Source organism: Sander vitreus, chromosome 22 (genome assembly GCF_031162955.1).
Source record: "Sander vitreus isolate 19-12246 chromosome 22, sanVit1, whole genome shotgun sequence".
Lineage (NCBI taxonomy): Eukaryota > Metazoa > Chordata > Actinopteri > Perciformes > Percidae > Sander > Sander vitreus.
This window is the reverse complement of record NC_135876.1, coordinates 3,669,958-3,692,849: the sequence shown is the minus strand read 5'-3', so window position 1 is coordinate 3,692,849 and position 22,892 is coordinate 3,669,958. Positions and strand designations below refer to the sequence as shown.

The 22,892-nt window shown below is 40.9% G+C and overlaps 1 protein-coding gene across 1 annotated transcript; it reads left to right on the top strand.

Moving 5' to 3' along the window:
- Positions 1-430: 430 nt before the first annotated feature.
- On the top strand, positions 431-19,386 carry LOC144537409 (palmdelphin-like). Its single transcript, XM_078281107.1, has 7 exons — positions 431-478; positions 3,300-3,380; positions 8,705-8,835; positions 9,847-9,961; positions 14,795-14,819; positions 15,839-15,949; positions 17,910-19,386. The coding sequence occupies exons 1-7, from the start codon at positions 434-436 to the stop codon at positions 19,160-19,162; spliced, it is 1,761 nt and encodes a 586-aa protein (XP_078137233.1). The 5' UTR covers positions 431-433; the 3' UTR covers positions 19,163-19,386.
- Positions 19,387-22,892: the final 3,506 nt, after the last annotated feature.

The window sequence follows — 22,892 nt, the reverse complement described above, 5'->3', positions numbered from 1 at the left end:
TGAGTAGAGTATGCTGAATCCAAGGCTGTGTTCCTGTTTGGACATGCGTGTGTAAAAGTGCTCTCAGAGGCCACAAGTGATGACACTCACCCCATCCTAGTGTCAGTAGATCTGTGCTGTTTGGGCATCAAGCAAAATAATGAGTACAATATTGTGAGTGCAATGAATAATGTGTAAATTATCCTTTGCTAAACAAAGATAAAGATGAATTTGACTATTCGTGAAAATCTGATATGACAGCCCTATCCCACATTCACCACCCTGCTGCCAGAAACACTCACTAGAGCACCAAATGTGTTTTACTCTGCAATTTCCTTCTGTTTGAGTAATGTGAGTTGGAGCTTCGAGCCTATTTGGAAATTGCCTTGTCCTTTCACTTCCATCTCCTGCAGTTGAATCACTGTCATGTAATGTGTCTGTTCTGCAGGCCATCATGGAGGAGGCTGACCTGCTGAAGGAGAGGCTCCAGGCCATCACGGTAAGGACCATAATAATAATCCATGTGTCACATGTTGGGAGCTGCTTTGCTGACTTTAACTACTCATAGTTGTACTATTCAATACAAAAAACATTACATATTCTGTATCTATTGCTTCCAATACTTATTTAAAGCAACAACCATTTTTAAACTCAGTGAAATATTCCATACCAATACTGTTTTTTGTCTGCACTAGAGCTGTCAATCTTCTTATATAAAACCATTCAAATTTCATAGCCTGTTATTAATATGTACGACACTACTCATGCTTATGTATTGTCAATGCCACTGTAAACATGTGGTTCTTGTTACACGTTCTGTCAACTAGAGGGACTTCCAACATTAGCCTGGCCTCAAAGGGGATCTAAGTCATGGCGCATTGCATTTCCGACACCGCTTTGTTTAAATTAATTTTTGACCACGAGCACACAGCGACAAAAACCAATCAACAGAGAACTCTGTAATGAAACATTATCTAACAAGTGTAGTGAAGCGGTTCTGTTGTAAAGGCTTATTGGTGCTCGGTTAGCGCAATGACATCATGTTAGAAAGCGCAGCCGAAACGATTTGTCATAAACTAGTAACAATAGTGTTAGCCACAATGCTAACGACATTGATAATTAAGCCAAACAGTGCTGTCACTAGAGCTGTAATCGGGCCTTAAAAGTTAGGCCCGATAAGGCCCGAGCCCGACAGAATTCGGCCCAAGCCTGACAACTGCATTTTGATTGACAGCTTTTTAAAAGCCCGAATCCTTTTACAGCCCGACATTATTCAAATGTGCGCATGCACACAGCTCTTTTGCCAAGAATGAGTGATAAATAATTTTTGTTAACTAACGTAGGCTATAGGCCACTTGGAAGTTGGAACAAAGAAATAAAATAAGTCCTCCAGAGGCCAGCCTCCACCTGACGGGAGGGTGGTGAAAAAAAGGTCTCCAGCGTGTGAGGGGTCCTGCTGGATGTTTGTGGCCTGCGTGAGGAGACGGCTTTAGTGGATGTCACACAGGTTTGGGAGGGGGGACACCAACAATCCTTACTTTTATTGTCGGCAGCAGGGCAGCTATCATTATTCTCATTTTCATTGAAAACTATTAAAATAAAAAAAATATAGTGTGATTTTTGCGAGGATCTGTATCAAACAAAGATTTTTTTCTTCAGTCTGTGGGACACATATTCTGCCTTTAACAAATATTGTGCCCCCCCCTGCGATGGAGGGATGGATATTTCACTAGTCTATATTGCGATTTTGATAAAATTGCGATTAATTGTGCAGCCCTAGTCATTACATAACATTATACCTTTGACTCACCTGAAAACGTCCTCCAGTCAGCAGTCCATGCCCATACCAGGATCCGGTCCAGAGTGCAGAGTGCAGCAGCACGTCGAGCCGGGCAGCCGGAAGCTACCGTAGTCCCGTGGTTGGTCCAGCCCGGAGACCCAGACAGCGGTATCTAGGCCCCAGGCCCACGCGGCGCTCCATCCACTGCCTGCCGGTGTCCTGCTGCTGCTGTGCCCCACAGTCCACAGATTGTGAACTAAAGGAAGTGACAAAGTGAAGGACATGACCCCATCTCCATCAATGAGACTACGTTGGAGAGAGTCATGCAAATACAACAACATCTACAGCACGACATGACGCTGCGGCTGATTGGACCATGATATTTAACAAACAAAATGGCTTGAAGTGTATATTTTACAAATTATATATAAAATAATTAGGGCTGGGCAATAATTCAATATGATAATTTATCGTCTTTCAATGGAATCATATCGTGATTAATTCATATATCGAGATATGGTGATATACAATTACGTTGCCTAAAAAGATAACAAGCACATACTCCATTTTCTCAGGAAATCTGTTTCAATCTGGAAACAAATTATTTATTTTTCCTCTATAATTTCACTTGAAGCTGTTTACCACATTAGTGTTTATCTGAAATCTCATTGTAAAAAATATTTTGGGAAAGCACCAATTGTCAACCTGACAATATTGTCGCAATATCGACATTGATGGATTTGGTCAAGAATATGGTGATATCTGATTTTCTCCATATCGCCCAGCCCTAAAAATAATTATACATTTAATTTATTCCACACACACACACACACACACACACACACACACACACACACACACACCTGTGTGGCTCTAGGAGGGCGGTGCCCTATCGCCCTCTATCAGCCAGCCTCCCCTGTGCCAGAGTCTCTGAGTTTGACAGTCAAACGTAGACAGAGACAGGGCTATAAATACCAGCAGACGTCATCTGGGAGATCCCCTTTCACTGGGGCTTAGTGCCACTCTGATCCAAGACACAGAGGCTAGTTTTAGCCCCCCCCCCCCTCAGTGTGACATAAAGGAACACAGGGCTTGTATTTTGATGTTGAGTCAAAGCCATTAAGCAGTGTGCGTTTGTCTGTGATCATCCAATCAGGACAAATATGTGGCCATTATTAAATGACTGTAAATGTCCAGCTGTCAATCTGGTTTTATATAAGATGAATTATATTTTGTGCTTATATAGAGGTGCTTATCAGCAGGGAAAGTTTTAGTGGTTGTAGAGAACAGGTGGACACACACACATGTGGACACACAGACGTGGACACACACACACACACACACACACGTGGACACACACACACACACACACACACACAGGTAGGGTCAGGACATAAAGGTTGTGTTGCTTTTTAGCTATTCATGGCTGTCCAGCTGTCAGCTCATGGTTGAAGTGTCAGCGTGAAAGGACAACAGATGGAATAGTTTCCATGCTGTAAAATGTATGCATGTTGCAAACGTGTTTGATTTTCCCCCACAGGACAAAAGAAGAATCCAGGAGAACATCGCCAAGAAAAGGAGACAGATTGAAGAGGAGAAACTAAAACTCCAGTACATAAAGGTACTTTTTTTCAACAAGAAAACTTAATATCCAGGAGAAATAGTACTGCACCAAATGTGTGAAATGTGGTTCTAAAATCTTATTATAAAAATATGTCTCCAGCAGACACTGAACGGAGACTGTAATACTCCCAGGAGGAACTCTGGAATGAAGTTATTGTGATTTAATTCACTAGCTAGTGTTAGCTAATAACGCCGCAACGATCTCTGTGTCATTTCTGTACAAACTCAGACACAACCTGAAGCAAGGCCAGACCTTCATTTCACAAGTATTAACTGAGGTCTCTCTGCATCAGCATTATATAACTTTGTAATATTGTTCCTATTCTACACCTTTATTACTGGCAGTCGACCTCTTCTGTTACCTTGCACGGCAGCTGGATTCTCGCGATACAGTATCAATAACCTGTCCAATATATTAGCTTTAATAACATTGCTGTCTTATGTTACATTTGTGATTTTTCTTGTGACAGAACTATTCAAATCTTACGCTTTGGCTAAATTGCGTAAAAAGCGTATATGTGCATGTGAATGTATCTTTTAACTGGCTACACCTGCAGCGCACACAGCGTAGGATTGTGCGAGTCACAGGCGAGACGGAGAGCTTCCCCTCTGGGATTTTTGTTTCTTCAGTTGTTGGAGCCGGCACAGCGCTGTGAAACATCAATCTATTGTCAGCTGTTATCAGAGGATGCAGGTGAGGGAAAAGAGAAAACAGAAACTCTCAAAATGAAACTGCCAACACGTTCACTGGCCGTCATTAAGTCGTTTCCTGTCTATCGGTAGTTTAATTTAAAAGAAATAATGAGACTTTATGATCCATTTCTGTGTAAAAGGGCAGCACACAACTCACATAAAAAATATAAATAGAAGACTGTCCTGTTTTTACGCTTGTTGAGCAGACGCACCACTACGCTGCTCTCTGCCCGGCGTCGCCAGTTTCATCGATTATAGTGGAAGCGTAGTGTTGGAACGTCCGCTCCGCATATGTTGCACGTGCATTGTAGCTGGCCTGTTACTGACAAACTGAGTACGTCCTCTTTGCAGATACTGAACGTGTGGTGGGGCCTTTTGTTAATACACTGCAGAGTTTCCACAAGAAATGTTGTTTACCACAGTGGCAAGTGTATTTTTTTTACTGTAGGGCCCAGAGTCACAGCCTGATGGCAGTACTGATGTAGAGCCCAATAGTTTCTGTGATAACAGAATCATGGACAGAATCGCGAAATTGAGAATTTAAAAAGCTATAGAGCAGATTCCATAGGGGCCATAATTAAGTCAGTGCTAAGAGCTAACTGGAGATTTGAAAATACAGCATTACTACATCTAAGTTTCCAACTGAGCCGCCTCACTGTAACTGCAGTTTAAAAAAAATTCTTAAAAATACATCCAAAAATAATTCCCAGTGGCTTAGGCCTGGTGGGAGGCAACTTAGGCCTGGTGGGCCACCAGGCTTACAATACACTGGAAAACACTGCTCTGATTTTTCAGTTTGTCAGAAAGTCAGTAACTTTCTGTCTGGAGTCCTTAGGAAGTAGTGTGGCTTAACGAATGTACATTAGGATAAAACATGCGTCCCTCACACGCCGAATGTACCTCTGCTCATGCTATCTCCGCTGTAGTGGCTTAACGCCGCCTAGGACAGTTGTGATCGGTTTAAAGAAATACTAAAAAGCCAGTTTTTTTTCCCCTATCCCAGAATGCATAGGAGGTGTACCCAGACCATACTCCAGCAATGACACAGCGCTGTGGAGATCTGTGGAATATGTGTGGGTCTGTGTGAAAGTGTAACACCTTAGAAATGGTGATACTGTACATAGTGAAAGATTTAAACGTTTATAAATATATAAAATTATCCGAGCTGTACAAAAGGTGTTTCAAGCTTGAATTGAACGCAAGAAGCTTGAAACCTTACTGTAAAGACCATTTCACAGATGTAAACATAAACATTCCAAATGGCCCTAAGTTGATATCCTGTTACAATGAATGACAACAACTGACAGGACGTTAACAAGGGGCCAGGCTGTTGCCTAGCAATAGAATCCCATTGAAAAGGTCTACACCAAACTCTGAGGGCATCTAGTGGAAATGTGGGGAATAGGGCTGCACAATTAATTGCAATTTTAGCAAAACCGGACTGTAGACTATGGACTAGTGCAATATCCAAATCGCAGAGGGGGGGGCAATATTTTTAAAGGCAAAATATGTGTTAAACCATTCTGAATTAGGTATTGTGGTGCTGCAGAAACGTCCCAGCCTACAAATGGTATCCTACAGATACAGTTTGGTACAGATCCTCAATTATTTATACTATATATATATATATATATATATATATTATATATATTTATATATATATTTATATATATATATATATTATATATATATTTATATATATATTATGTATATATATAGTATTATATATATATATATATATGTATATATATATGTATATATGTAGTTATTTTAGGGCTGTCAGCGTTAACACGTTAATCGTGATGCGATTAAGGGCCGACGCAATGCGATTAATTTTTTTTAATCGCATACCGGCATGCGATTAATTTATTTTACACTTCACTCGGCTTTGCGTCGTGCCTAACAGCTACTATTTTGACCCTTTGGCGATGCCGTACTTCTTCATAACACATCTTCTGCTGCAGAATGCAGGCAAGCTGCCGGCATTGAGAAAGACAGCAGCAACACACTTCTGAATGGCGCTTTTCTTTTAAAAAAAACTCCTGGACGGCTCAGTAGACATGTCGAAAGCCATATGCACATTGTGTAAAGCCAAATTAAAATATCACCGAAGCACGTCAAGCTTGAGCTACCACCGAGCTAAGCATATTAACGTGATGCAGATTTATGCTAGCGGGCTCAGGCAAAGCACTAGTTTGGAGAGTTCTACTTGCCGACCTGTGGATGAAACCAAATCCAAAAAAATGACTACAGCTCTTGCAAAACTAACTGCAGACCTGTCAGCATCGTAGAGGACTCGGATCTTAAAGACGTACTACGGTTGACATGTTCTGACCCGTCTTATATACTGCCATCGAGGGGGACAATAGTTTCACGCACACACAGCCTGTATGACACGGAGAAAGCAGCTAAACTGGAACTGCTGTAAAGTGCAAACGCTGTCTCATTAACTGGTGATCACTGGACGTCAGTGAGTAATCAAAATGATTTAGGAGTTACTAAACACTATATCGACTCTGGCTGGACTTTGCACTCGTTTGCCTTAACGGTGGTTGTTAGTGTTACATCTCAGTCAATTGTTCTCAATCCTTGTTAAAAATGTAAAGGTTAAATGTCCTGCTGTGGCATCTGGTTTTTGGACCATTTTGTTTGTACTGTATAAGCAACATGTTAGTGTTACATCTCAGTCAATTGCTGTGGTGTTTTAGTTAGGTACTTGGAGGAATTGTGCAATAATGACAGATTCACACATTTGTTTACAGTAAATAAATAATAGTCAAGTTCATAAAGTCACTTTCTTTGCATTCATTTGATTCCCAATCAAGATACACTGGTAAGAACTGCTTTCCATTGTTATTATGTACTTAAAAACTGTTCTGAAATGCAAAGTAATAGAATTTTAATTGTGATAAAACATGTGATTAATCACCATTAACTATAGAACTTCAGCGATTAATCACGATTAAACATTTTTAAATATTATTTATTTATTTATTTATATATATACACACACACACACACACACACACATACATATATACATACATACATACATACACACACACACACAGTGGGGAGAACAAGTATTTGATACACTGCCGATTTTGCAGGTTTTCCCACTTACAAAGCATGTAGAAGTCAAACAAAAATCCAGAAAATCACATTGTATGTAAGTGATTAATTTGCATTTTTTTGCATGACATAAGTATTTGATACATCAGAAAAGCAGAACTTAATATTTGGTACAGAAACCTTTGTTTGCAATTACAGAGATCATACGTTTCCTGTAGTTCTTGACCAGGTTTCCTGTAGTTCTTGCAGCAAGGATTTTGGCCCACTCCTCCATACAGACCTTCTCCAGATCCTTCAGGTTTCGGGGCAGTTGCTGGGCAATACGGACTTTCAGCTCCCTCCAAAGATTTTCTATTGGGTTCAGGTCTGGAGACTGGCTGGGCCACTCCAGGACCTTGAGATGCTTCTTACGGAGCCACTCCTTAGTTGCCCTGGCTGTGTGTTTTGGGTCATTGTCATGCTGGAAGACCCAGCCACGACCCATCTTCAATGCTCTTACTGAGGGAAGGAGGTTGTTGACCAAGATCTCGCGATACATGGCCCCACCCATCCTCCCCTCAATACGGTGCAGTCGTCCTGTCCCCTTTGCAGAAAAGCATCCCCAAAGAATGATGTTTCCACCTCCATGCTTCACGGTTGGGATGGTGTTCTTGGGGTTGTACTCATCCTTCTTCCTCCAAACACAGCGAGTGGAGTTTAGACCAAAAAGCTCTATTTTTGTCTCATCAGACCACATGACCTTCTCCCATTCCTCCTCTGGATCATCCAGATGGTCATTGGCAAACTTCAGACGGGCCTGGATATGTGCTGGCTTGAGCAGGGGGACCTTGCGTGCGCTGCAGGATTTTAATCCATGACAGCGTAGTGTGTTACTAATGGTTTTCTTTGAGACTGTGGTCCCAGCTCTCTTCAGGTCATTGACCAGGTCCTGCTGCGAGTTCAAACAGGTGCAGTTAATACAGGTAGTACTACATGAGTGGAGAACAGGAGGGCTTCTTAAAGAAAAACTAACAGGTCTGTGGGAGCCAGAATTCTTACTGGTTGGTAGGTGATCAAATACTTATGTCATGCAATAAAATGCAAATTAATTATTTAAAAATCATACAATGTGATTTTCTGGATTTTTGTTTTAGATTCCATCTCTCACAGTTGAAGTGTACCTATGATAAAAATTACAGACCTCTACATGCTTTGTAAGTAGGAAAACCTGCAAAATCGGCAGTGTATCAAATACTTGTTCTCCCCACTGTATATATATATATATATATATATATATATATATATATATATATATATATATATATTTTTGTTTTTATATTTTTCAATGAAAATGAGAACTGATACAAAAATGATCACTCCCTCCAATATCGTGAATCATATCGCAATATCAGTCAAAAATAATCGCAATTAGTTATTTTCCTGATATCGTGCATCCCTAGTGGGGAATGACAAGGTCTGGAAGACAGCAGTTGTCACTATGTCATAAACTCCTTTATGACAAAAAGAATATAACTCTAAATACTGCGGTGCCTGTGTGGTGGTGTGTTTGATTGACAGAAGAAAGCCCTGAGGGAGCAGTGGCTCATGGATGGTCTGAGTAAGCAGTCGGAGGAGGAACAGGAGGCCATGAGGCTTCAGGCTCAGGACGAACAGCAGCAGAGTGATCACCTGCAGAGCAACATCCTCAGGTAACCTGAGAACTGCAGTAAATCCCACAGAACATCCCACACACAACCGGCAGAGAGCTGGCACAGCTAACAGATCATGTGGGTGAAGGCATTTATATTTTGGTGCGGGTGCACTGATGCATGTAAAGCCTGAGGGAAACTTCAGTGATCTCAGTGGAGAAAATCAGTTTCTGCAGAAGCAAATAGTCACAGACTTTGGAGCAACTCATTTGAGTCCGTTTATGTCATTCCAGGAGTTGTTTTGCCCTGTTAAACTCTTGTGACGTCTCTGAAATCTCACCATAGAAATGAACAAAAGTAAAAATTCAATCATAAGCAAATACATTTCAACTAATTTCAACTAATAGAAAATAGAACGCTTCATACAAGCTGTCATTTTTCTCTTATTACAAGGGCAGAAAGTAATAGATAAAGTAAAAGAAAAAATAAACCTACCACTTACAATAATTTGGCAAATGACAATTACAATTCAGTTCGTTATTGTGTTGTCCATAATAATGCAATAAGATACTTTTATAGGCCCTGAGGCGGGCTGAAATAGAAAGATCACTGCTGTTTAAAAATATGAATTGCAGATATCTAGGTTTGTATTTTCTAAGAAGTCTATTGTCAAATTGAAATTAGTTTCTAAACAGGTGTAAAACAGAGGGAAAAAATCCCTAAACATAGGCTATTAAAAATGGAAGAAACAAAATCTAAGATGTGTAAATGCCAACAGGGTTACACATTACCTAAGCTGAAAAGCAACTTCACTTCAGAGAAGACCCTTTTTCATTCATGTGTACAAAGCCACGTTTTAAATTGGACATACGTTACAAGCAAACACAGCAATACTACCCATGATGCTGTTGGGGGGGATGAAAAAGCCTTGAAGCAATTGTGTTGTGCTTGCTTTGTTAAAAGCCATTCAAATGCTCCCCAGCTGCTGCTGTTAGTTAAGAACAGCTGAAAATGCTATCCAGCTAAGCACCTTTTTCAGTAATCAACACAGCCCATTACTCTGTTGTACAGAATAGAGAAGGAGATTGAGGCCTTGGAAACCCAGGAGCTCAACATCTCTGCCAATGAAGAAGTCGTTCTGAAACGATTAAAAGAGGTGGAGAGGACGGCCGAGGACATTATCAAGGTAAGGCTCACATAAACTGGCTGCCTTTTATTACTGCGCTCGCTTTACTCTTCACATACACTGCTGCTGTGCTGCTTGCTTGCTGATTACATCTGCTGCAATATGCAACTTCTCATCTTAAGGCAATGAATCATGATGAGATCTAATATTCCTTAAGCTTTTAACAAACATCATTTGCTGATTGCTGATGTGAGAATACACATGGGTCTGTATGTTTGAAATGTTGCTCCTAACAGCCATTCTCCACTGGGCACGTCTACGCTGCGTTCCGGTTTTGTTTCCGTCCTACGCCACGCACCATACCACACCGGCAGCGTCTCAGAAGCAGAGCGTCTTGCTTCCCGACTCGCAGATTATATTGTCTCTACGAGTACTTTACAGAACAATCAGGTGTTTATTAACCTAGTATCTACCTTCCACTCCAAGTTCTCCTACAGTTAAACTCCATGCCTTCTCTTTTCTGGTGCTGTCCTGGTAAAAAGGATCTGTTATGTCTATTATGTTTCCCACCTCCGAGATGAATCTCTCATTGTCCATGGTGTTGTAGAGGAGACAGGCTATTGGGGTTGTTTTGGTAAACTGACTGGATTCTCTCGCCGTTTCACTTCCTGCCTGGCTGTACAAATGGCCTGCGGCTCGCATTTTAGACACGCAAGCAATTTTATGTGCATATTTTATGCACATTTTTAGGTATTGCATTTGAGAAGCTGAATGGAAACGGTAAAAATTCAATAGAACTTATTGCGCAATAAGGTTTTTGCGCTCTCTTGAGGTGGTTTTTGCTTTTGTGGAAAAAGAGGTGTGTGTTTATATGAAAATGCCTTTGTTGAATAAGTTTGTGTGAAGAACATGATCAGCTGCTTCCGCTGTCGGCTTCTTCCAGGATATTTGCATAATGTGTCTTCATCTCTGAAGAATATACAATAGTAGCTGACATGAAAGAACAATTCAAACTTGCCCAATTGAACCAAATTCCTGAAGACCTCTTTTCATTTTTCTCTCGTAAGATTGCCAAGGAAACTTGGGGGCAAGTCGTGTCTGCAAGAGCAAATGAAGCTGGCAGATTCTTCTGGTTTGCAGTCTACTGTAGCCTAGTTTATTCGCGCCAAACCAGTTCAGTCAGGACCACTTTGTCAAAATAGATTCATTCATCTGCAATTTGTATTTTGCGGTATGGCCCTGTTCTGGGGCCTCCCCGCACTTCCACGTGCATACGTGGAAAGCATGAGGCAGGGAGAGCACACCTCCCTGCCCTTCCATGTGCATGTATGGAAAGCCTTAAGCGGGGAGAGCAGCAGTGCAGGATCCTCATAGGGTACAGAACAGAGCAGCATCAATGAAAGAGACACAACATTGATTAAGTCAGACAAGGTTTCGGAACTGTCAGCTATGAGCTGAGATAATAGCCGAGTTTGACTCCATGACCTGCCAGAACTTACACTATGCTTCATTTGATCGAAACGCACCTAGTTCTTTTTTGCAACATTTGCCTAAAATTCGCTTGACAATTGAATGTAAACAGTTACTGAGGCAGAAAACACTGTGCACTTCAAGGTTGTTTAATTGATGCTTCTCTGATAAATATGGTCCCTTTTGCTAATACATTTGTCACAAGGGATTAACAGCTGTGGAAGAACTCTTTAATCATTAATAGTCCTCACATGTTCTGGTTATGTGAACTGGCAGCTCTCAATGGCCTGTAGTTGTGTGAATGGTTGTCTTTCTGTAGGTGTTACTGGGCGATTAGACTGGATAAAAAGCACTGCAACTAAAAAATGCAAGTGGCTGTTTTGGTGGCTGCCATGTTGCTTCAGATACAGAGACAGGGAAAGGTGATCGAGGATTGTCAGTTTGAGTAACAGAGTTTGAAGGGTTAACAGATGCCAAAACACTGCACAGTGGTTTATAATACTTTGAGAGAGGGCTGTAGTCAAGTCTGCCTTGGTAAAGTCCAAGACAAGTCCAGGACCAGGACTAGTCGAAACCGAGTCAAGACAGAGTCCAAAGAGGTTCAAGTCAAAGTCAAGACCGAATCCAAATGAGAGACAGGCATGACTGAGACAGAAAAGAAAAAAAATCCTCTTCAAGACTCACTCACTTGTGATATGAGAGACAGCATATCTTCTATTTAAGATGATCATTTTGCTTTATTATTCGTAATAATCAAAAAGCAAGTGCAGACTAACACACTATATATATAAAATGGAAATGTTCCCATTCTTGAACATATTACTTGCCCTGACGAACCAACTACAATATTTGGCGAGTCCAATGCCGGAGTCCGAGACATGTCCGAGTCCAAATACCAATGAGTCCAAGACGAGTCCAAGACAACAGAAAAGCGCTTTGAGTCCGGACTTGGACTCAAGTACTACAGCTCTGCAAGACCGAGTCCAAATGAGTCAAGACAGACAGAAAAAAAAAATCCTGTTCAAGACCAGTTACTTACTTACCCGTTAACTTACCTGTATAATTTATTTCATGTGAGAGACAGTAAATCTATAACAACACTGTAGGATCAAATTAGGCCATATTATTTACATTAAGTAGAGCAATTTCACATTAAGCTGAAGTGCAACTTTACATTTTAGACATTAAGTCTTTTATTCTAGTGCAACAACATTCTGGACTGCCAATGAAAATTGTAACAAATAAAAAGCAACACAGGTGTCAATAAAAAAAGGATATTTTCCCATTCTTGAACGTATTACTTGTCTTGAAGGAGGAAGCAACTTTAGAAAAAGAGCATATAGTGCTGGACCCGGTCGAGACCAACTACAATATTTGAGGAGTCCAGTGGCTGAGTCAAGTCCGAATGCAAATACCAACAAGTCCAAGACAAGTCCGAGACAATAAAAAAAGAAACGTCTTGAGTACTACTACAGTCAGCAGTGTTTTCCTCTATATTGATTTTGTAGTGGCCACCATGGCAAAATTTCTGCCACCACGGTATCAGAAATAGGGCTGTACAAAAAAGGTTGTCGCGGTTGCTTTTTAAATTATCCTGCCGACATAATGCCGACATTGCAATTTAACAACAAGTAGAACTATTCAGAGGTTATTGGGCCCGTCCAGTTTAACTCCACATACTGTTGTGTTGATGTATGAAAACATTCACTTTCTTCCGAGTCACCGCGGTGGGTCCGTTCTAAGTGTAGGTTGTTTGGACAGACCTGCCCCCACTGCAAAAAAAAAAATCCTAAAGGAAACACTGCAGTCCAAGTACTACAGCACTGCTTTGAGACAGTTCAATCATTTTATCCTCCACTCCATGATCACCACTAAAAGCAAAATAATGGTATTTACATTACAAAGTGTTTTGGAATATAAGTTTGTTCATATTTGAATCTCCAATATATGATTCTACAGTGTTAATGTGTGTGCAGGGTTATTGTGTGTCTAAACATTTGTTTGCGTGTGCACCTATGAGTATGTAATTAGTATGTAACGTGGTTCTCGGAGGTTCTAGAAAGTTGTATCAGATGTGTGGGTTATAGGAGGTAGAATTTGGGTTTTCAACTTAGTGAACAGATTCTAGCGCTTTCTGTGAATATACCAAACTGAATTCAAACCAAAGCATCATTGTTTTCTACTCATGGCATGCTGCCTGTGGCTCTTCCTGTAATCTGTGCTCGTCTTCTAACAAGAAGCTCTCACTGAGGACTGTGTGGGTGTGCTTTGGCTCACAAGAGGCTGCTTTGAGTGAATAAGGTGGCAGGTAAATGGATTTCTCACATTGTGGGTGTGCAGTGCACAAGGACTAATATGCATAATTTGCTTTCTGGTTGCGGTCTGTACTTAGACTGGAAGACAAATAGTGTGTCTCAATTTGGATACTTCCGTGAGTACACTTACATGTAGTACACTATGTACTCACTTGTGCAGTGCGTACATTTTGATAGGGTAGTGTTGTCCCAAATCTCGCACGGCCATTATGCGCTGACTGGAAAGGACTCTTTTTCTTATTCTGTTTAAAGCTATAGTGCGTAGTTTCTGTCTGTAATAGTAATGACAACAAAACTGTAGGCGCGTCCACATGATACAACCCTTCCGTGATCGCGCAGCCCCCTTTAGTTCCTTGTAACGAAGGAGGCCATGGAGGATTAAAAAAAAAAAAACATGGACTCTTCAGAAGTGGGAATTTTCTTCGCTGGATTTTCTGCGGGCGACAGTCACCGGAAGACACCAATTTCTAAACATAGCCATACTGAGAAAAACAGAGAGAGTTGTGTGGAGCTGATAGTCTTAATTAGCTTTGTAGCAACTCATTTGGCAATGGTTTGAATGTAACGGACGTTCATTAATGTAAAAAGGTTACGCACTAAAGCTTAAATGGTAAATTGCAGCCAAGCGGAGCATTACCGCTACGTATTGTCGTGACGGCAGTTTTGTGATATTGAGTGACATGTCTATACTATATTACACTTGTATAGTTTGTGTTTTTGCCGTTTCAATAATGACCAGTGCAGCTTTCTCGGCCGCCACGTTCACAAGTTTTAAAATACATTGGTGGTCCCGTAGCTTCCGCTCCGTAGCAGAGACGGCGGCCGTTGAGTGCGAGTAGTGCCCAGCGATCCACACTCAACGGTTTGACCATTTTGATTGCAGCAACCGGGTACTCGTAGTGCGCTGCAGTTGGCCACACTATGCCAATGTGAACGCACTGTGTACTGAAAATAGCAAGTGTGAGTACAGAAATGCACAATTTGAGACACTGCACAAGTGAAATAACGGTGAAATGCTGATGCACCACTATTCTGTAGCAGTGCTGTGATGTTGACTTCCTGCTTCTCTCTTCACTTTGACCCTCAACTACTCTGTCTTCACATGTAGGAGCTAAACGCAGAGTTCCAGGCAGGTAAACACTTTAGTAGCATTTTGATGTGTTGTGGATTCTGTAACAGATTTCCTTTTTCACGTCTCTGGGCTGTATTAACACACAGTAGATTGGGCATTATTTGACATGATAACCTTTGATATGTTATTAAGCTACAACAATGAATGTTAGTGATTTAAACAGACATGTTTAATTTATTGTTGATATAGCCTACTAACTATTTCACCTTTAGCTCTTACACTTTATCATTCAGACACAGGCAGCAATGACTGGTTGCACATTTTTAAAGGCCCATTAATTTGAGATCAAGATTTTGCCTACTTAAATAATGTATTTTTTGTGAGTCAACTGAAATCCAGGACATTATTATCTTGAAATAACAAATCATGATTTTCTGATGACTGCTATACCAAGATAATGATTGGAATATTTTGTCATCCTGAAACACATCAGAACCAATATTTTGTGATTAAGATTAAAATGATCTGGAGAAAACAATCTGGCGAGATTCTTTCTCTCAAGATGTAGACAAATGGCTCCATGAAGGCTGACTTGACACAAAGAACACATCCCTAGATTAATAAATACTATTGTGCATCTATAAAGGTTATGTAGGTGGCCTATATAAAGTTGCAATTGATGTTTTTAAAATCTTCCAATTGCTTAAAAAATGGTTTATACTTTTAAAGTGAACTGTGCCTCTAAAGTACCTTACCCCTGCATTTTGAATTATGTGTGATTAATATATTTTAAAATAAAGTTGTGATTGCTGAGTTATTGTGTTAATGTGTATATTTATAAAAATATGTGATATAACTAAAACTAATGTTTTACCATTACTAATAATAGGTCAATTAATTTAATAACATTTTGTTTGTTTTCATTAAAACAACTACTGACTAAAGTTCAATTAACTATAAATGTAAAATGTGTTAATGTTGGTTATTAGAACGTGTTACTGATGATCTTTTAGCAAACACAGCTTCTCTTTGCGTTTATAGTGTGTTCTTATATTTCACTGGTCAGATTTGTCTCCTCAGATGTGAAACAGCATGCCCCCTCACCACTCCCAGATATCCCATCATTCATCCCACTGACACCAACAAAAAAGCCTCCTTTATATCAGCCTGCCAGTGAAGAACCAAAGAAAGGTATGGGTAGACAGGCATGGTATTACTACTGCATATGCTGAAATCAGTTTCTGCTTTGCTGATTGATCAACTGTCAGGAGTATTCAAGCCTGGTGGCCCACCGGGCCTAAGTTTCCCCCCACCAGGCCTAAGCCACTGGGGGGAAATTTTTTGAATGTATTTTTAAGACGTAGTTACAGTGGGGCAGCTCATTGGAAACTTAGACATAGTCATATTTTCACATCTCCAGTTAGCTTTTAGCACTAACTTAATGTATGGCCCATATGGAATCTGTCTTATAGCTTTTTAAATCCTCAATTTCACGATTCCGCCCATGATTCTCTTGTCACAGAAACTATTGGGCTCTACATTGATGCTACATTGTTACTGGCCCCAGCCGGGCCCTCGTCTTTTCTGGGGAAAACCCTGGTATCTGTTGAAAATATGATGAGACAAGTGGTACACTATGGGATAGAAAAAACATTGTGTGCTCTATAGGCACAGCTGTCTGGTTAAGACTGGCTGCTCTGACTGAAAATGCCTTGTGGTTCCATCATTTTAAAAGCTGCAATTTTACATTTCACCAGGATGCAAATTAGATTCCACTATGAGGAGAATTGAACATTAACTCCATGCCTGCCATTTTGGAACTTTGCTGAAGTCAATCATCAGAGACAGCAATGTTTTCATCACAGGGAAAAAGACTGGAGCACACTGACTGAGTTGCAGCCCTCAATAGTGCAAACAGAGTTTGACGCCACTGTGTCTTTATCAGAGTCAAAACGGACAAAGACATGACGCACTGCACTAGTATCAACAATTAGAGGAAAGTTCTCCAGCAAGGCCAAAGGGTTTAACTGTGTTAAGAGGATGAATCCAGTATGCCTCTTTGTGAAGCAGTGACTGACTATGTCACTAACTCAAAAGGAGATGGTGAGAGTTCTATTTCCCAGAACTTGGACTATGTCTACTTTTTAAAATGTTGATTTTGTGTGAAAACGATTTGTGTCCAAATTGGTGTTTTCTGGTCGTTTTTGTAGAGACCTCTGTCTGCCGTAAAACACCTCAACACTATACTGTAAAAACAACTAAATCCCTTCAACCTCACTTCTATGAGCAAGCACATAACTGCATAACAGCCAACATTTAGTAAGGCGTAAGGCCCAGCTGTATTAATCATTATTATGGATGCTACATTGTCTGTCTGTAAGATGCCCAGTACAACCACAGTCTGATCTGCTGGCCATTGAGCTGCTCCACTGGAGCGGATTGGGTTAAGGGCATTGCTCAAAGGCACCTCAGTGGTGGCAAATGGAGAAAACTCCCCACCCAGTTTTATCCTGCCGTCTGCTTGATGTAGACATACCTCCATAGTGAAGCTTTTCTTTGACGTTGTGCAAAGGCATAAACCGTGTTCTGTGTGTACGTTGCAGTTTTGTGTTCAGACACATCTTATTGTTCGTCACAAATCAACCATCTCACAAAGACATTTCAGCATATGCACAAGCTGCTCTGCTGCAGTTTATCTGGGATTTTAGATTTGTATTTTTTTCCACCTGTACATATGTGTTAAGTATAGTTAAAAGAGGATCACATATCCTATAGATTTAAAATTCTGTCCAAATGTACACCTATTCTAGGGTTGACTATCTATATTTACTATCTATATGTATATTTGAATCTGATGAAGACAACGTTGTGTCAAAACATGAGTCTGTTTGCACTATTTGCAGCCTGCAAATCATCACTGTGAACCAGCCCTTTTTCCTCTTTGAAATTAAATTAAAAAGCAATGTATAAGCAAGTATTTTATGTAAAACAGCATTATGCAAGTTTAACAAGCATGCCTTGTTTTTACCTTTTTATGAAAATGAGAATATAACATCAAGAAATGTTCAATGTATCAAGACATGTCATTGAACTAAATGTACCTTCTAGTCTTTGTCCACAGACCTTCATCTAAGTCTTTTCTCTATTCCAGCTACATTTGCGATGGAGATTAGTGTGGAGCATGATAAGAGAACAGGCAAAAGTCAGGTGGTCTCTACATCAACCATCACCCCAGAAACAATGCAGGAGAGGGGGTTAAAGGTGTATGATGATGGCCGAAAGTCCGTATATGCACTGCACCCAGACGGAGGCAAAATACACAATGGAGCAGTTGGAGAGATGTCGTCCACAGAGGTAGAAGAGCTGTTGCATCAGGCCACAGATAAGAGCGTGCCCACTGAGGTGCAGTACCATCAGCCTGTCTACTCTTTACCCTTCACAGGGAGCAGCACACCTTCAACACCCAGGACACCAAATAAAACACCGAGACAAACCCCAACACCCAGCCCCAGAGCTCAAATCCTCAGGGAGGAAAGCCAGTGCAGCCAAGACCTGGAGCGATGGAAAACCCCAAGCAAAACACCCAGCCCAAGCTTCATCCAACAAGACTCAGAGTTAAGAGTCCAAAGACCTAGAGAAGAAACCAAACTGCCCTACTGCCACATTCCAGGACAATCGACTGGTGACGGGCATCTGATTTCACAGCCTCTTTTGGGTGCTAAAACTCCACAAGGATTTAGCAACAGCAAGATGGATGCAGGCAGTCCACACTCGGCAACTCTTGTCTCAGTCAAAGCCAGGTCAGAAGGAATGCCAGCACTCATACAGCCATCCTACAGGGTTGTTGATAGCCGCAGTCCTTCACAAGCCAGCCACAAGTATGACGTTGATCCTGATGCCTTGATAGAGAGCTCCGGTGATTTTAACAGACAGTCACCCTTCTGTGCAGAGAGTATCTCCTCTCTGAACCTCGTCAACGCCTTGCCAGAGGAGCTAGAATCAGATCCCGTCACCATGATCTTCATGGGCTATGAGAACGCTGAGGACGAGGACGAAGAAGACATCCAAGCTGAGCTGGTGATCATAGGCAACAGCGATAATGATGATGACGAGGCCCAATTTGGTGAAAATGAAAGTGGCGAGGAAGAGTGTCTCTCATACCACCCAGAGGGATACAGCAGCAAAGTCTTCCAACCCAAAGTGGGTATTGCCAAGGTTACAGGCTGCAGAGACATTATCGAAGATACCTACACAAACTGGGAGGATTTAGGCCAACACAAGCCAACATTCACCCACAAGTCTGGGAAACCCAGTCCCTACACGCAGGGACAGAGGGAGGATGAGTCTGCAAACACAGGCAGCATTAATATGGAGAAAATGAAGCTCTGTTCAACAGGAAGATGAGATGGAACTTCAATGGTGAGAAACCAGGTTGTTGAAGAAGAAATGTAGGAATATACTTTAGGTGATTTATTTTGGTCATTTAAAATGTTCATAGGTCTTTATAGATTTGAACATATCTTGTGTGAAATCAGTCCCTCCAGGATTTTGCAGCCTTTTTTTGAGATTGTTGCGGCCCAAAATGCCTGATTTTGCGGGAGCTTTTGTAAAAAAGTTGCAATGTCTTTTGTATTTTAGTGTCAATGAAGTTGCGATTTTTTTGGGTATAGTTCTTTAAAAATAAAAGGAAACCTGTTTCGGGGAGAATAAAACTACTCTGGGCTGAGTTTTCCTAGTAACCTTACCAAAAAGTCTTAAGATCCTGCAAATGTTGGTATATGAAAATGGCCGGTGGATTTAAGACAAACAATAATAATTTACTGAATGAATCAAATTTGACATCCGTCAGTGGCTTGATTCTCTTGTCAGAACTTATCATTGCACTTACAATAACGAGCGTAGCTGTCCTCAATTTAGGTCATCGTGTACGTCTCATCTCCGGTTTTTCCTGCATCCACCGTGTGTGTTAGTGTGTGTGCACGCGTCAGTCGCCGGAGGGAACTGAGCAGCAGCCCCGCCCGCTGCAGAGAGCCCACAGGATTGAAACAGCAGCAGCTTTCAGCGACTTTAGAGTGAAAAAACGTTACAGCGTACATTGATATCAAAATGTATACAGGTTGGCAGGACGGTCTGAAATCTTTTGCACGTCTTTTACAGTACGTTTTGTTGGTAAATGTGAGATGTTCGAGTCACACTCGTCTCGTCTTCATATCAGAAACAAGGAAATGAATTTGGCGACGTACGTGTGTTACGTCAACCGGTTCTCACTCCCGCTTAGTCAGTGGCTCTCAGAGCAACATGACATCATGACTTCGCGAAAACATACTTTCTTAAGCCAAGTGGCGTGTCATCTGTACACATTTTGAGCTATCCGCGTGTATGTCTACGCTGTAAACGAACGAATTGGCGTGTCGTACATTCTGTGATTGGTTATTGGTCAAATTTGCGGAAAAGTTGCGGTGATTGGTCAAAATTGCGAGTCGCACCGAATTCACGGTGATTGGTTGAATTTGTGTGAATTGTTGCGATCGAGACATCGCAAAATTGTGGAGGGACTAGTAAATGCATAACCTGCTGGCAATCCAACATACAGTGCTTCTCAGCCTTACTAAAATTGCCTTTTTTATACAATAGGAAGGCAACAACTTTTCCCTTTTGTGCCATATCTTGCCATGTCTGTGCTCCGTCCTAATTGAGGAAAGCAGCTGACAGCTACTGACATTGTGCCAGTTGGTGATTCAGAAAGCTTTATTGCCACCTCCTGGCAAGTTAGTTTCATTAGACAGTCATATTAACATGGGCACAGACAATGTTAAAACCTGACCATTTTTTGGTTCTACGGTTTAAAATGATAAGAGGGATGTTCAGGAGCCCACACACTTTGTTATGTATAAAAAGCTTTCATAGATCATGTATTTACTATTATTAAACCTATTTTTTTCAACTTACAAACATCTATAAAGTATGGCTTTTTTAAAGTGGTGCCTTTTTTTCCAAATGATGTGTAAATCATGCCGCAGTGAACGAGACATGATGTTTGATTTTCTACTTAAACTGTTTAAACTAACTGGCCTGTGTGCACTTACTTCCTTCAGTGATTAAAAATATTTCTTCATCAACTAACGGTGACAGTGTTGTTCTTGGCAGTGGTACCTGACACAGCATGAAAAGACATTTCTTCATATTAATGCAACTATTTGACTGTATTCAGCACCGAAGCCCGTTCAATTACAAGAACGAGAAATGACACGTACATCTGAGAATTATTTTAAATGTAATAAAAAAATAAATGACCTAATGCTGGGACCCAAACAAGTGCACAGCTTTAAATCACAATTTAAAAAAGATACGAATAAGCTCATAAAAAGGTACAGCACAGCAGGTTTGCTCTGAATTGCATTTGCTTGGAGACCAGGACAGACAGCTGGGTGAACTGACTGTTATTGTTCTGCTCCTCATGTAACATTCGTCCTTGGTTGCTTTATTTTCCTCTCCGTCTCTCTGTGGCATTATGAAACGTGGAGGAGGGTGGAAAAAAAACGAGGTGGCACCCGAGACATCATGCTTAAAGGATACAGTTATATAACGGCAATTTTGTATGCAAGACAAAAACCTGAAAAAAGCAGAACCAATCATTGTTATATTGTTCACGGTGAATCTGTCTTTTCGTTTGCTCGATAAGTGTACTTAACAACTGTGTGAATATATTCTTCTCTCCTCCTCCAACAGGAATGCACGTGTCTTATTAATTGAAATTTTTTTTGTGGTGATGACTCATATTTTACTCATCATGGATTGACTAGAGTCAGTCACACATTGTGGATGTGGTAGCACCTCTCCTGAACAGCCTTAAAAGGACAAAGACAAATCCAGGAGAAAGTATAACCTCAACCTCTGAAGTAGTTTGGAAGACAACTGAGGGGTTTGTGGCTTATCCAGTGTAACTACATTGTTTCTGGAAAGACATATCGATGTTGTTGTTTTTTGGCTAACAATGGCACGATCACTTTCCGCTGCCTCGAGATAGCAATACGCCAAGCATGCACCTGAACACACCTCCCTGTAAGACCAGCACGCCCATGGGCGCAAAGATGGGCGCAGGTGCGTTTGCTATTGAAACGACGTGGGCGCTGTGCGGGAAATTGACTACTGCATCGGTCTTAAAATAGCAAAGACACTTGCGTCAGGCTTGCAAGATAGGGCCCTGAGTGTCACTACACCCTGAGGAAGGGTCAAGCCGATACGCGTTGGTGTATTTTTAACGTCTTGCCCGTTAGTTAAAGGCCTTTTTATTCACTTTTCGTAACCAGCCTTGAGTGCCTGGACACGTTTTTTTTAATATGACTTTTTAGTCATAATTATTCCTCCTTTCCATGAGGTGTATTTGTTGAGCCCACTAGATGGCTCTCTTGGTTTAAAGAGAAAAAAAGGCTTGGGGAATGGCAATTCAGTGAGCTTTCAACCCTTCGTTGAACAGACAGAGACATCAAGTGGGCTCAGAGAATAAATAAAATGCTTCATGAGGCTTCATTTGGACATCACTACCATTCACTCAAAACTTAATTATACATCACTTAAGCCTTAATCTAATTTAAACAGGTAAGTTGTACAAAATGTCAAGCCCTGTTAGGCCTGTAACAATTCCAAATTTTGCTGGACAATTAATTGTCTCAGAAATAATTGCGATTAATGATATAATTTTCTCTTTTACTGAAATAATAAATTTTTTATTTATTTTTTCAAAACAAATTGAAGTTTAAATGAATCCCAGGATACATCTTAGATGTAGAGATAGAGATACATCTCTATAGTCATACACATGATAGTGTTACAGTGACATATCTCTGTCTCTCTCGCTCTCTCTCTGTCTCTCTCTATCACTGGGGCTTGTTTGTGCGATAATAGATGATAGACAGGATGCACCTGTCACAGGGAGACACGCAGCATGTTGCCAAAGAATAAATGTGATAGAGAGATCTATTTGCAGCCTTATGTCCCATAGTGGATGAAGAAGAGAAATTAAGTAACGTTAAGCGGTAATGCCAGTGACATGTTTGAGCTGTCGCGGAGTTTTGCCTCTTAACTTATCATCAGTGATAACCACTGTAAATGCAAAAGTTGGCACCTGACTCGT

Excerpts from the sequence above, each read along its gene's own strand:
- LOC144537409 (XM_078281107.1), top strand. The coding sequence starts at position 434 with ATGGAGGAGGCTGACCTGCTGAAGGAGAGGCTCCAGGCCATCACG. Across the intron at positions 3,381-8,704 it reads TAAAACTCCAGTACATAAAG|AAGAAAGCCCTGAGGGAGCA; the intron begins GTACTTTTTTTC and ends TTTGATTGACAG. Across the intron at positions 8,836-9,846 it reads CTGCAGAGCAACATCCTCAG|AATAGAGAAGGAGATTGAGG; the intron begins GTAACCTGAGAA and ends TCTGTTGTACAG.